Source organism: Sus scrofa, chromosome 7 (assembly GCF_054392235.1).
Source record: "Sus scrofa isolate SSC_HxYL_T2T_F1_AM1 chromosome 7, Sscrofa_HxYL_maternal_Yorkshire_Landrace_v2.0, whole genome shotgun sequence".
Taxonomy (NCBI): Eukaryota; Metazoa; Chordata; class Mammalia; order Artiodactyla; family Suidae; genus Sus; species Sus scrofa.
Window position 1 is genome coordinate 33,691,121 of NC_139389.1, and position 14,303 is coordinate 33,705,423.

At 47.9% G+C, this 14,303-nt stretch overlaps 2 protein-coding genes across 3 annotated transcripts in view; both read right to left on the reverse strand.

Annotated features, from left to right (window-relative positions):
• TAP1 (transporter 1, ATP binding cassette subfamily B member) overlaps positions 1–14,303 on the reverse strand; it is a 682,515-nt gene that overhangs the window by 69,785 nt on the left and 598,427 nt on the right. The window lies entirely within an intron of this gene.
• SLA-DMA (SLA-DM alpha chain) lies at positions 647–5,036 on the reverse strand. Of its 2 annotated transcripts, none has more exon segments than NM_001113705.1 (5): positions 647–877; positions 1,241–1,366; positions 1,617–1,895; positions 2,466–2,750; positions 4,894–5,036. In NM_001113705.1, coding segments are annotated over 5 exon segments (783 nt in total). In that variant the 5' UTR covers positions 4,982–5,036; the 3' UTR covers positions 647–872.

A 14,303-nucleotide genomic window follows, 5' to 3' on the forward strand; every position in this document is an offset into this window, starting at 1 on the left:
ACTATGGTGAAGGTTGAAGGCAGTTTTACACACACACACACACACACACATATATGAGGCAGTTTTACACACACAGACACACACACATATATATATTTTTAAGGGCCGGATCTGCGGCCTTTAAAAAAGTTCCTAGGAGGCTAGGGGTCAGAATGGGAGCTGCAGCTGCCAGCCTATACCATAGTCACGGCAACGCCAGATCTTTAACCCACTGAGTGAGGCTAGGGATCGAAACTGCATCCTCATGGATACTAGTCAGGTTCATAACCCGCTGAGCCACAGTGGGAACTCCCCAGTTATATATTTCTTAAGGCAGCCTAGACTAGGCGTAAACATTTTCATAAACAGTAAAGGGCAAAAAAACCTCTGGAGCAGCTTCTTCCACCATTTTGCGAGCAGATTATCAGAAAGTGGTTCTGCTTTCACTTCTCCCATATTTTGCACAAACTGATAGGAGTGAAAGCCATCCTGTTGGGCTGAGACCAGAGCAGGGGAGTCGGCTGAGGAGTAGGGGTTTTCCCATTTCTCTCCCTAAGGAAGGCAAAGCTGTGTTCAGGTTAGGGCATACTGGATTGGAAATGACAACCTACTCAAGTTAAAACATCCAGAAATAAATATAATGAATTAAAAAAGAGCCACACCGATATTAAAAAATGAGATTTATTGCCTTGACATGGCAGTGATGTCGTAGGGATAGGAAGGCCACTCGGGGGGTCCCCTGGATCCAGTACCACGGAGAGCAGAGCAGGCGCGCGCAGCGTCCCAAGGACTTCTGCTCTGAGAAGGAGAGATCCTAGGCAGGAGGTGAGAAAGCTGAATGCCTCCTGCTTGGATGACTGCAGCTGCTGGCACCGGACTCTGGTCAGGGAGAATCAGGCTGAGGAGAGAGAAGGATGGAGGAGACCCTTCAGTGGGTCCTCCTCTTCCTCAAAGGCCCCTCCCAGCCTGCAACACACCCCACAGAAGTTGATCTCTCCTTGACTCCCCATCAACTCCCGGCGTCCTGCCTGCACCTCCCACCGTCACTCCTCTCCCGCTCAGAGCCACTCTTGTGATCTATAACGGGGTGTGTGGCACTGAGACCTCAACTAAGAGGATGTCCCACGGTGCCCGAGACAGGCCTCGCCACCCAAGGGTCCAAGGCTCGGTGGGGGTGCTCCCCATGTTGCAGGATAGTCCTGCGCCCCTCCCTCCGCGCATGCGCCTTTGTCTCCACACCCCAGATGCCCTGAGGTACGACCTGAGCAAGGCTTCCGAGAGTAGATGATGAGGACTAAGCCAACAATGATTCCCAGCACACCCAGGCCAAAGGCCACGCCACACAGCACGTTCTCCAGGAGGTCTGAGGGCAGCGCATTCTGGGGCACTGGAAAAAGCGGGAGGAGGTCAGCCTGGAGGCCCGGGGGAAGCCGTGAGTGGTGGGTGTCTAGGATGACAAGGGAGAAACTGAGGCATGGAAAGTTGAGGTGGGCTCAGAGGGAGAAACTGAGGCATGGAAAGTTGAGGTGGGCTCAGAGGGAGAAACAAGGGCCGAGTGGAAAAAGAAGCCCCCCCGTGGGTCTTTTTTGCCGCGCCCCCCCCCAAGAAACCAATTTTCCAGGAAAGAAGGGTCTCACCCCAGTAAGAGATTGCTACGTAGCCGTCGAGCTCATGAGTCACGACGCAGGAGAAAAGGTCAGAGGGTGTCGGTGTGAAGTTTAAATAAGAAAAGGCCTGGAAGCTGAGGTCATCCGTGGCGGAGACGAAAGTGGGCCCGACTCCTTCCACAGGAGCAGAGTGATGCTCCCAGGTCACCGTCAGTGCGGGTGGGAAAAGGTTACTGACAAAACAGACCAGTGTGTTGGGTTTGCCAAACTCCAGGGGCTTCAGCGTGAACACCTCAGCGATGGGTAACCCTGCGAAGGGATTGAGGTGTGAGGGAAAGACGCCAGGAGCTTAGGCGACATCCCTGTGTGGAGGGGACGCAGCATACGGAAGGGAGGGCAGAGACTGGGTCAAAGGGCATGGGCTTTGGGGAGGAGAGATGATGCAGGCTCTGAGAAGGTCTTCCTCCCGGCTACTTCCTGCCGCACTTCCTATCTAGACCTCACTTTGGTGTCGGATCAGTGCTGTCTTCCCATTAAAACGCAGGCACATCCTCAGACACTTCCATGCTCCCCTCCCATCTTGCTAAGCGTTGTAGCACAAGGGCTAATGATACTCGGTAGACATCCAGGGGTCCCTATTGAATTCATCGAGTTCAATAAATAGTTTCGAGGAAGACAAGTTCCTAGGGTCTTGTCTTTTGCCCCACAACAAAAATAGAGGGCAAACCATGAGTGGCAGAAATATCAAGGTCCTGGGGTGGGGGGAGCAGAAAGCCTGAGAGATGGGGAGCTGATGAGAAGGGGAGTAATTCAGTGTATAATTCAGGTGAAGAGTGAAGCCCACTCACCCCCTCATCCCCCCCCCCAAAAACCCCTGACCTCTAGACACTGGGATTTTCCCTTCAAACAGTGGGCCAACTTTTTCGATCATCTCTCGGCAGAATCCTTTGTCAAAGAAAATGGCAGGAGTGTCTTCAATCTGGTGAGCCCAGTCCGCAAATTCAGGCAGGCGAGGCACTCGGATGTTCTGGGAAAAGTTGAAGGAGAAAAGCTGGTCCCCATCATAGACCTCGGAGAGTCCCACTTCGGGATTCCCATCCTGGCAGTACATTGTGTACTGGAACGTGTGGTTTTGCAGCTCATCCCTCCACCCTGGAGCAGGAGCTGCAAGAGAGACAGGGTGGGGTTTAGAGAGGTGGGAGCCAGTAGAGGTGGGTCATAACCCCTCCTGTGTCTGTCACCTAGGCTCTCCCTCCCAATGGGGACGATAAAGAAAATCACGGGGTCTCAGAGTTCCCGTTGTGGCGCAGTGGTTAACGAATCCGACTAGGAAACATGAGATTGTGGGTTCGATCCCTGGCCTTGCTCGGTGGGTTAAGGATCTGGTGTTGCCGTGAGCTGTGGTGTAGGTTTCAGATGCTGCTCGGATCCCACGTTGCTGTGGCCCTGGTGTAGGCTGGCGGCCACAGCTCCGATTCGACCCCTAGCCTGGGAACCTCCATATGCCGCTGAAGCGGCTCAAGAAAAGACAAAAAGACAAAAAAAAAAAAAAAAAAAAAAAAAGAAAGAAAGAAAGAAAATTAAGGGGTCTCTCCAGACTTCCCTAGCCTATAAAGGGCCAGCTATCAGGAGTTCCAATTGTGGCTCAGTGGGTTAAGAACCCGCCTAGTATACATGAGGATAAGGGTTGATCCCTGGCCTTGCTCAGTGGGTTAAGGATCCCACGTTGCCATGAGCTGTGGTGTAGATAGCAGATGCACATTGGATCAGGCGTTGCTGTGGCTGTGGTGTAGGCTGGTAGGTGCAGCTCTGATTTGATCCCTAGCCTGGGAACTTCCATACGCTGCCCTAAAACACACACACACACACACACACACACAAAGGCCAACTGTCTAAAGTTGAGAAAAGCAAAAAAGCTCTCCTGCCTAAAGTGACAGATTCAGAGTCACAATGTTGGTTGTGCTTTGTGCACAAAGGCACCCAGCCAAGGAGGTAAAAGGCAGCTGAAATCTAGCCTGCATTCTGCTCCCCAAACCATGCATCCTGGCACAGGGCTACACTCTCCCAAAAGGAAGGCCTTAGTCTAATTTCCAGGAGGCCATCGTACTGACGTGTGAAGGGGCTGGGTGGGTTCCCCAGTCTTCACCTGGGTGAGTGAAGAATGGCTTGGCCTCCCTAAGCCCTAGGTGACACTGTCCCCATCCTATCCTCAGACACACATGGTAGACTGAAAAGTCAGTCTCCAGGCTTCTTTTCAGCCACTTCATTAACACTAGGCCTCTCTGAAAATATCTTCCCTTCCCTCAACCCTGCAAACCTTGCAGGCTAGGGGTCCAATTGGAGCTGCAGCTGCCAGCCTACAGCACAGCCACAGCAACGTGGGATATGAGCCTTATCTGCGACCTACACCACAGCTCTCGGCAATGCCCAGATGCTTAACCCACTGGGCGAGGCCAGGGATTGAACCTGTGTCCTCATGGATCCTAGTCAGGTTCATTGCCACTGAGCCACAAAAGGAACTCCCAATAATTCCCATTCTTTGCAACTCCTGGCCAGCAGGAAATCTTCTACTCAAAATCCAATACCCAGAATGATAGTTCAAGTAAGAGGGATCTTCCAGATTATTCTCCATTCTGCCCCATCCTTTTCAGAGAAGGAAACTAAGGACCAATAAAGTCAAAAGCGTTTTTAAAAACCAAGGGTGAATTGATGACAGAGTGCAGAGCAGACTCCTAAGCAGGAACAGTGGAAATAACTTGTTTTGTTCAAATCCCAGCTCTCCCACTTTCCAACTGTGTAAACTTGCACAAGTTACTTACACGCTAAGTCTCATTTTCTTCATCTATAAAATGGATGTAATAATCTCTGCTTTAGGAGTTCCCCTTGTGGCTCAGCGGGTTAAGAATCCAACTAGTCCATGCGGCTGCAGATTCAATCCCTGGCCTTGATCAGTGAGTGGGTTAAGAATCTTGTGTGGTTGTGGCTGTGGTGTAGGCTGGCAGCTACAGCTCCAGTTCAATCTCCTAACCTGGGAATTTCCATATGCCGGTGCAGCCCTGAAAAGCAAAAAAAAAAAAAAAAAAAAAGCTCTGCTTGAAGAGATTGTCTTAAATGGGACATATGAATTGCCTCTGATATCGTTGGCCATGCATCCACCAGAGCTCTCTTCCCCCATTCTGCTACTGTTTCCACTCTCTTATAACACACACACTGCTTACAAACACAAGGTTCCTTTGCAGATACCCTGGGTTGCCTCCCTAGGCTCTCAGGCAATCAGGAGAGAAGCAAAGGGCAGGTGCCGTCATACCTTCGGGGGCAGTCCAGGAGTGGGGCAGCAGCCACAGAAGGTGTAGCAGCCGTAGCAGTGCAGCTCCCTGGCTCAGCTCATGATCCATATCCTCACAGTGGGTTAGGAGCTACTAACTAGCTAACCCAGGTCCCCCAGGTCCCTTCCCAGATCATGGTTCACCAGCTCACTTCCCATAACTGCCCTTGCCGTTCTCACTAAGCCAATCACAGGAGAGCATAGGGGTGAACATCATTAGTTGCTGGGGAGACACCTAAAGCAAGCAACCTCTTTAAGACTTGGCTCTCTTACCAGGCCAGAGTGGGGTGTGTGGCTGGGCTGGGTAGGCAGAGGAGGAATGTCTGCCTCCTGGTGGGGATCCTTCCAGGCTGTCATTCAGAGCAGCACCGCCCCGTGGCCAAACGCTGAACTGGGAAAGCTCGTTTCCCACAGAAACCCCTCAGGGCTCTTCAGACTCTGCCTCTCCCTCCCAGTCCCCACTCTTTCTCACAAAGATTCTTCTTCCTCAGGCTTTAGCTCTCTTCACTCTGCAGACATATACGGCACATTTAACAAGTGTTAGGTATCAGGCTCAGTGCTAGAAATGCAAAGATGAAGGCACATCCCTGCCTTCAAAGAGTTTAGAGTCTAAGTGGCAGTGGGGGTGGGATGGGATGGCTGGATACGTAATTAGACACAATGTAATGTATTCAAATAGGAATGAGCCAGGTGTTCTGGAAGTTGTGATTTTATGACCGTGGAGGAAGAGGTGGGACATAATCAGGAAGGCCTCTAAGAGCTTGAAGGAAAAACAGACCAGCAGCACATGAGGGAAGAGAAAAGCATTCCAGAGCAAAGGGGTAGGCAAATGCGTGAAGGTCAAAGGCATTCATAGCTCCTTCCTTTGGAGACCTCTTGTATAGTTGGATGTGAACTTTGCAGAGGCTGCTCATGAGTCCCTGTTTGGTAACTGGCAGGGGACCAGGGGGGACTGATAAGCTAGGAACTTAGGCAGGAGCCAGATCACATAGGCTCTGTTAGGCTACAACGAGGGTGTTTTGTTTTTGCTTTTGTTTTGCTTTTTAGGGCTGCACCTGCAGCATGTCAAGTTTCCAGGCTAGGGGGCAAATCAGAGCTACAGCTGCTGGCCTACACCACAGCCACAGCAACTGGGGGTCCTTAACCCACTGAGTGAAACCAGGGATCGAACCTGCATCCTCATGGGTCCTAGTCAGGTTTGTTAACTGCTGAGCCACCAAGAGAACTCCCAAGGAGTTACAGCCTCCTTGGGAGGCTGTCTAGCAGATGACAGACATATTAAAAATGAGGAGTGACACAATCATTTTTAACATTTTGGGAAGATTGTCCTGATATTTCAAAAATGGAATGGAGCCTGAAATTGAGGCAAAACTGCTGGTCAAGAGTCCATGTGTGGTACTTTTGATGCATGTTACATCAAAATTAAAATTTGCACACACCCATATATACACACTGCCCTCTGGTAGTTGCATGGCAATAATTTAGGTGAGACATAAGAGCCTGAATTAGGATATGAACAGAGGCAATGGAGGGAGTTGAATATTGATGTAATTAGGACGTCTAATCGAAAGGGCTTGGCTGCTGATTAGATGTGGAGAGGTCCAGGAGAGATAACAGCAAAGTTTTTTCAGCTTGGAGGGCTGGGTGGGTGATCAGTGATTGACTGACTTGAAATAGAAAAGGATGTCATAGAAGCAGGTTTGATGAAGAAGAGAATAAGTTCAGCTTAGTGTTGAAGATGAGGTGCCACTGTGACATCCACCAGGAGCCATGAGGTAGGTGGGCATGGATCTCAGGTGTGGGCTGCAAATCTTAATTTGGGAGCCTTTGGCCCAAATGGTAAAGCAGAGACCCTGGATAAGATCACCCATGTAGACTGTGCACAGGGAGCGTGAAGTGACACGAGGACATAAGCCTGGTTGGCTTCATACCCCAACCTCCTACCACTTATGCTCCAGGATCCGGTCAGGAATGTGGGATCATTCTTGGTATTTCAGACTGAGGGAATTTAACTTACAAAGGTGTTCAAAAGCAAGAAATGCAAGAGGGGGAAAAGAGAGAGGCTGGAGGTGCAAATAGGAAAGAGGAATACTTGCAAATCAGAAGTTGCTGTTGCCCTTGGGCTGGACTCCATGTCTGCACTTTCTGTCGACCTGGGGGAGACAGTGTCACAGTCACTTCGGGGTCTACCAAAAAGGTGGCATCTCCATCAAGACTGGATCATGGAGAAGGGACTGCCTTTGCCTACGAAGCTGGCGTCCAGAAACATCCATTCTTGCTGCTGCTATCTCTTCCAGGAGCCGCCCGTCTGTTAGAAACTAAAGCAGGAAGCTCTCCTTGGTTTCTCCTGCCCTCTGATCTTCCATTGGGAGGCTCTAACAGGAAGCCAACTGGCCAGGAAGACTGGCAAATGCACACCTCGTAGACACCTAGGCTGAGCCGTCCAGAACACAGTAGAAGAGGGTGGGTGTGGCACTGGCACTAGATAATGACCAGGTCACTGAAATGCACTAATTTCCAAGACTCTGGTGGCACTTGGAGCATCCAGAGAGCTAAGAGAAGAACAAAGAAGCAGCGGATTCAGGGAAATTGAGGTGTTCTACGAAGACGGGCAAGATCAGCATCATCCCATGCTGCTCATAACTCAGGGGAGTTCTAGAAAGTGTCCTTAGATCTGGTAATTATGAGATGGTTGACGGCTGTATTGAGAGCACTTTCTGTGTTGTCGTGGGAGTCGACTCCAGATTGCAGTGGGCTGAGAAGTCTGTGGGAGGTGAAGAAGAAACTGTCAGTGTATAGAGAAGATGACAGACAGAAGGGGTGGGGGAAGGGGCAGTGAGAACCATCGAATGTGGCAACAAAGTAATCTTAGAAATGCCCCTAGATGCATATGGTCCTTTCAAAATCCATACTCCCTTTTGAGAAACAAACAACAGCAGCAGTAACAGCCCCAAACAACACCAGCCCCACCACAGGCCGTGAGTTCTGAAATGCTGAAGAGTGCCTATGTGTACTTGAGTGTGAGTGTGCACGTGGCAGGGCTGGCAGGACGCCAGGGCTGGGGTAGGCTTGGAAACTATTGTCCTACACTCCAAAAAATCAGGAGAACATTTTCCTTATGTCCCATCCTTTGTGGGGTAACCCACCGCAGTTCCTGACGTGGGAAGATTCAGCCCCTAAGGGAAGTAGAAAGCAAGTTTATGGACATCATCAGAACTGTCGGGGGAAAGAGATGGCACACAGCCACCTAGAGTTCTAAACCAGGGTGAGCAAACTTTTTCTGTAAGACACTGTAAACCGGGAGTTCCCATCATGGCGCAGTGGAAACGAATCCGACTAGGAACCATGAGGTTGCAGGTTCGTTCCCTGGCCTCCCTCAGTGGGTTAAGGATCTGGCATTACGGCAGGTCTCAGATGGATCTGGTGTTGCTGTGGTGTAAGCTGGCAGCTGCAGCTCTGATTCAACCCCTAGCCCAGGAACTTCCATATGCTGCAGGTACAGCCCTAAAATAATAATAAAAAAAGTTCTGTGTGGTTTATCAGGACATTGAATAGTTCTCTGTGCTATACGGTAGGACCTTGTCTATGTGCATCTCCACCTGGATGTTGAGCAATAGCAGTTGTCAAACCGTATTCCCCACAAAGCAGTATCCCTCAAGACGTTTTTGAAAATGTAAATCTGATAGTAGCAATTTTTTTATTTTAAAATTTATTTCAGCACAGATGTAATAAAACACCAAACACATTTACATAGTAATTTTATTGTGCAATAATGTATCATGTTTAATAAGGCTATTTTGGTTGCAAGCAACAGAAACCACTTCTGACTAACTTAACTCCCCCCCCCCCGCCCCTTTTTTTAAGGGTCACATCTGCGACATATGGAAGTTCCCAGGCTAGGGGTCAAATCAGAGCTGCAGCTGCAGGCCTCTGCCCCAGCCACAGCAACACTGGATCCAAGTGAAATCCACAACCTACACTGTTGTTTACGGCAATGCCTGATCCTTAACCCACTGAGCTAGGCCAGGAATTGAACCTATATCCTCATGGATATTAGTCAGGCTCTTAACCCACAGAGCCACAATGGGAACTCCTAACTTAACTTTTAAAGGGGTGATTTATGGCATTCCTACTGTGGCTGTGGCTGTTGTCCCTGTGAGGATTCAGGCTCAATCCCTGGCCTCACTCAGTGGGTTAAGTATTTTAAGGATCCAGCGTTGCCTCAAACTGTGGCATTGGTTGCAGATGTGGTTTGGATCTGGTGTTGTCATTGCCGTGACTATGGCATAGGTCTGCGGCTGCAGCTCTGATTCAGCCCCTAGCCTGGGTACTTCCATATGCCACAGTTATGGCCATTAAAAAAAAAAAAAGAAAAGAAAAGAAAGAGTTCCCGTCGTGGCGCAGTGGTTAACGAATCCGACTAGGAACTATGAGGTTGCAGGTTCGATCCCTGGCCTTGCTCAGTGGGTTAATGATCCGGCGTTGCCGTGAGCTGTGGTGTAGGTTGCAGACGAGACTCAGATCCTGCGTTGCTGTGGGCTCTGGCGTAGACCGGGGGCTGCAGCTCCGATTTGACCCCTAGCCTGGGAACCTCCATATGCCGTGGGAGCGGCCCTAGGGAAAAAAAAAAGAAAAAGAAAAAGAAAAGATCAGTTTCTTGAATAGATACTGAGCTGGCTCACAAAATCAAAGGAAGAGTGGAATAAGCTTGTCTCAGGAAAGGGATCCACTGGGGCCTTAGCAACAGGGATTGAGTTGCCCATTAATGTGCCTCTCCTTCAAAGGCCTCCTGCCCCTATCTTTCACGTTTCACATTGCTGGGAGAGACGATCTGACTTCCGTGTGTACTTCTGGATCAATGACAGTGGTCAGGCACAACAGCACTTCTGTGTATCAGAGCTATTCCCAGAGAAGGGAGGACTATCACAAACCAAACAACCGCGTTGATACAGCTATCCTGAACATATGACATCCCAGACAATTGCATTAGATCGCCTGAGGCATAAACATGAGTTTCAGTCTGTGCATTAATGCTCAGACAACATTTCCCAATTAGGAGTTCCCGTTGTGGCGCAGTGGTTAGCGAATCCGACTAGGAACCATGAAGTTGCGGGTTCCTTCCCTGGTCTTGCTCAGTGGGTTAAGGATCTGGCATTGCTGTGAGCTGTGGTGTAGGTCACAGACGAGGCTCAGATTCCATGTTGCTGTGGCTCTGGTTTAGGCCAGTGGCTACGGCTCCGATTAGACCCCTAGCCTGGGAATCTCCACATGCCAAGGGAGGGGCCTTAGAAAAGGCAAAAAGACAAAAGAAAAAAAAACATTTCCCAATTAAATGCCAGATTTTTTTGGCCTCACCCATGGCATGTGGAAGTTCTGGGGTTAGGTGTTGATCCCATGCCACATCAGTGATAACATCCCTAACATGCTGAGCCACCAGAGAATTCCAAACTGTGCCTTCATTTTAAAAAATTTAGTGAGTTTTCTATTTATGAGTTTATGTCTCATGAACTCCTGTTGAATGTCCAATAATGAATTCTTAGGCAAATTAAGTTCAGAAATTACTATACTGAATGTCCTTCTATCTCAGAATTTACAAAATGAAACTCACTACCTGCTCTTCCCAGCACGTTCCAGCTCCCATATTCAAGACTCCAATGTGTAAACTGACGGTCCATCCAATCAGATGAGTCACAAATATGGGAGTCCACCTTGATACTTCATCTTCCTCAAACCTTCTCACTCAAGGTTTGACCAAGTCCTATGAATTCTACATCTTCCATATCTCTTGAGTCTGTCTTCCATTCCCACTGGTTCAGGCCCTCATTAGTTTGCTTGTCTTTTCCTGGTACTGCAACTATATACATGCATATATGTATCTGATGTGGGATCTCAGTTCCCAGACTAGGGATCACCTGGGCTGCCATGGCGAAAGTGCCAAATCCTAACCACTAGACCACCAGGGAACTCCCTGAAATTTTCTTACATTTGATCTGTCTCCACTCTTATTCTTATTTTCCAGTGCTGCCAAGGGGATCTCTTTATTAGGCACAGTTGATCACATCACACTTCTGTATGAAAACCTTTCAATAGTTCTCTGCAGTCTGCTTTCCTCAGCATGATCCTCAGTGATCTGGACCACTTAACTTATCTCTGTATATCCTTTGAGAGGAAATCTCACCTCCTTCAGGAAGTCTTGGAACCCAGAGTGGAGATGAGTGGCCTCTTCAGTATGTTCCCATTGCACCAGCCTCCCATTATCTTTTTTTTTTTTTTTTTTTTTTCCTGTGCCTGTGGCATATGGACGTTCCTGGGCTAGGAATCAAATCCATGCCACAGCAGCAACCTGAGCCACTGCAGTGTCATTGCTGGATCCTTAAACTGCTGTGCCACAGGGGAACTCCTACCATCATTTTTATTCTATTATTATCCTGTTTACATCTTCTTCAAAGTCACCTCACTCCTACTACAAGGTCTCAAGGGATCTTGTCCAGTTCTTTTTTTACATGTTTAGCGTCTGCCAAGAAGGCCCACCAGCAAGTGACTACTCATTGAATGAATAAATGGGCTGTTTGTTAGTAGGTGCTGAAGCTGGGCCTGGGAGAGGCCTCAAGCATTAGATGAATGATAGATTGCCCCATCTAGCAGGGATGTTTCAACAGCAAATCTTACCATGTCTGTGGGCTACCCTACAAACACCTTCACTGCCACTGCCTTCTTGGTGCATCCCCCCACCCCCAACTCTTCCCATCTCCTTCCCGCTCCCTGCCACACCCTACTTCAGAGTAAACCTGGCCATCCAGCTCCCACTTCTACCTTCTTGCCCAGCTCAGCCTCTCAGCAAGTAGCTGGCTCCCTCATTCTTCCCTTTTAGCTACATCATTAGAATATAGCAAGCCTGTCAACTACTTTACAAGGTTTATTATTCCCCTTATGGAAATAAGACATCTGTGGCTCAAAGAGGTTCATTCATATATTTATTTAGCAAATATCTATTGATTACCCCTCTATATACCTGGCAGTATGCTGAGGACCAGACACCTAACATCAAACTTATAATCTAATGAAAATAGAGACATTTAACATCTAAACCTACAGAAGGTTATAATAGGTACTATGGGTGCTCTCTTGTGGTGCAGCAGGTTAAGGATCTAATGCTGTCACTGCAGCAGCTTGGGGCACTGCTGTGGCATAAGTTCAGTCCCTGGCCTGGGAACTTCCACATACCGTGGGTGTGGCCAAGAAATAAATAAAATAAAATGTACTATGAAGGAAAAGAACGGAGATCCCTAAGGGAGACTAACTGAAATGGGGAACCTAGTGATACGGAGGTGGGATCTGAAGGGGGAGTAGGAGTTAGGCAGGCAGAGTAGGAAGAAGAATAAGGCCCTGAAGCAGGCAAGTGGCCGGCTCCTTCCAGAAGGTGAAAAAGAGCAGTGTGGCTGGTGCCTATTTAGTGAACAAGAGAGGACAGCATATGAGACTCAGAGGCAGGAAGAAGTGAGACCACGTGGAACCTTGTGAACCACAGTGAGGTTTGTGTTCTTTTCTAGTACAATTAGTTCTAATGCTGTGGTGACTTTATTCCTTTTCATTTCATGCTTGAATGTGTGCTTAGGTTCTAGTTGACCTACTTCCAGTCTCTCCAAAGCCAATCTGTGGTGCCCACTGCAGCCAGGTAAATCTTCCTATAAAGCTAGCTCTTTGCCTTGCTACAAAATTCAGTGCAAATCACTTGAACCTAGGTTTTCAGGTTCCCCATACTCTGAATTCTATCACCAGACTAGAGAGATTCCCTCTGATAACAGTAATGATCCCCAATTACATTAGGGAGTTTTTCCCATGTTTTCATTCTCTCCGCACCTATCTGCAGATCTTTCAACCAGAACAGGGGTTTTTAACCTGCAGGCCAAATGCCATAAAATTCGGGGGTCCATGAACTTATTAGATGGAATAAAAACAGCCATGTTTATTTAATTAATTAATTTATTTGGCCATGCCTGCAGCATGTGGAAGTTCCTGGGCCAGGGATCAAACTTGTGCCACAGCAGCAACCCAGGCCACTGCAGTGACAATGCCGGATACTTTACCTACTGTGCTGCAAGGGAATCCTGATCTTTAAGAACATCTAACTAACTAACTGAAATTTAATGAAGGTAGAGAACAAGTCTTTTTTTTTTTTTTTTTTTGTCTTTTTGTCTTTTGTTGTTGTTGTTGCTATTTCTTGGGCCGCTCCGGCGGCATATGGAGGTTCCCAGGCTAGGGGTCCAATTGGAGCTGTAGCCACCGGCCTACGCCAGAGCCACAGCAACGCAGGATCCGAGCCGCGTCTGCAACCTACACCACAGCTCACGGCAACACCGGATCGTTAACCCACTGAGCAAGGGCAGGGACCGAACCCGCAACCTCATGGTTCCTAGTCGGATTCGTTAACCACTGCGCCACGACGGGAACTCCCGAGAACAAGTCTTTGTAGTACTAACAGAACCTATCACCTGGTCCTCAAGAGAAATCATCATCAGTTAATATTTTCATATCACACATATCTCAAAATATTTCCTTCACAGTTAAGGGTTGTTAGATCTGCCAAGAAATCATTTAATAGTTAAAAAACACAAATATTAATAAGGAAGCACATATTAGTAGGTCATCACACATTTCTTTAAATATTTTGAAAACTGTGTATTTTATTTATGCTCTTACAAATATTATTGTCAGACAAGGTCCAAAGGCTCTACCAAATTGCCGAAGAAGTCCATGGCAAAAACAAGTCTAAAAACTGCTGATTAGTCATTCCTTCAATAAATGTGAAGTCCTCTCATGGGAGCCCTCTCTTCTTTCGGCTTCCCCCTATTTTGTTGTTCTATTCCTCTTTGTTTGATGCTCTTTCATTGGTGTTTTTCATTTTTTATTCTTGCTTCCGAGTGAGGATCAAACCCAAGATTCAATCCTTAACCCACACTTTAACCCACACCTAAGTAGTTCCATCCTCCCTCCCTTATCTCACCTACCTGCATGACTGCTTCAAATTACACCTCAAAGATGACTCCCACATCCACCTCTACTAATCTCTTCTCCAACTTCAACCCTAGATCTTAAAATACCTGCTGTGCCTAACAAACAGAATAGCATACATACCCTACCATCCAGGGGCAGACTGCCTGGGTTCAAATCCCAGCTCTGGACACTTACTACACTGTGCTGACTGTGGGTAAATTATTTAACATCTCTTGCTTCAGTTGCTTCCTTTGAAAAATGGGGGTGATAACAACAGCATCTATCTAATAAGGTTACAAAGATTAGAAGAGTTAATACATGTAAAGCACTTATAGTAGGGCCTGAGACATTTCAGGAACTCAAAAATGTTAGCTATCACCAGGGTCATCTCCTTCTAA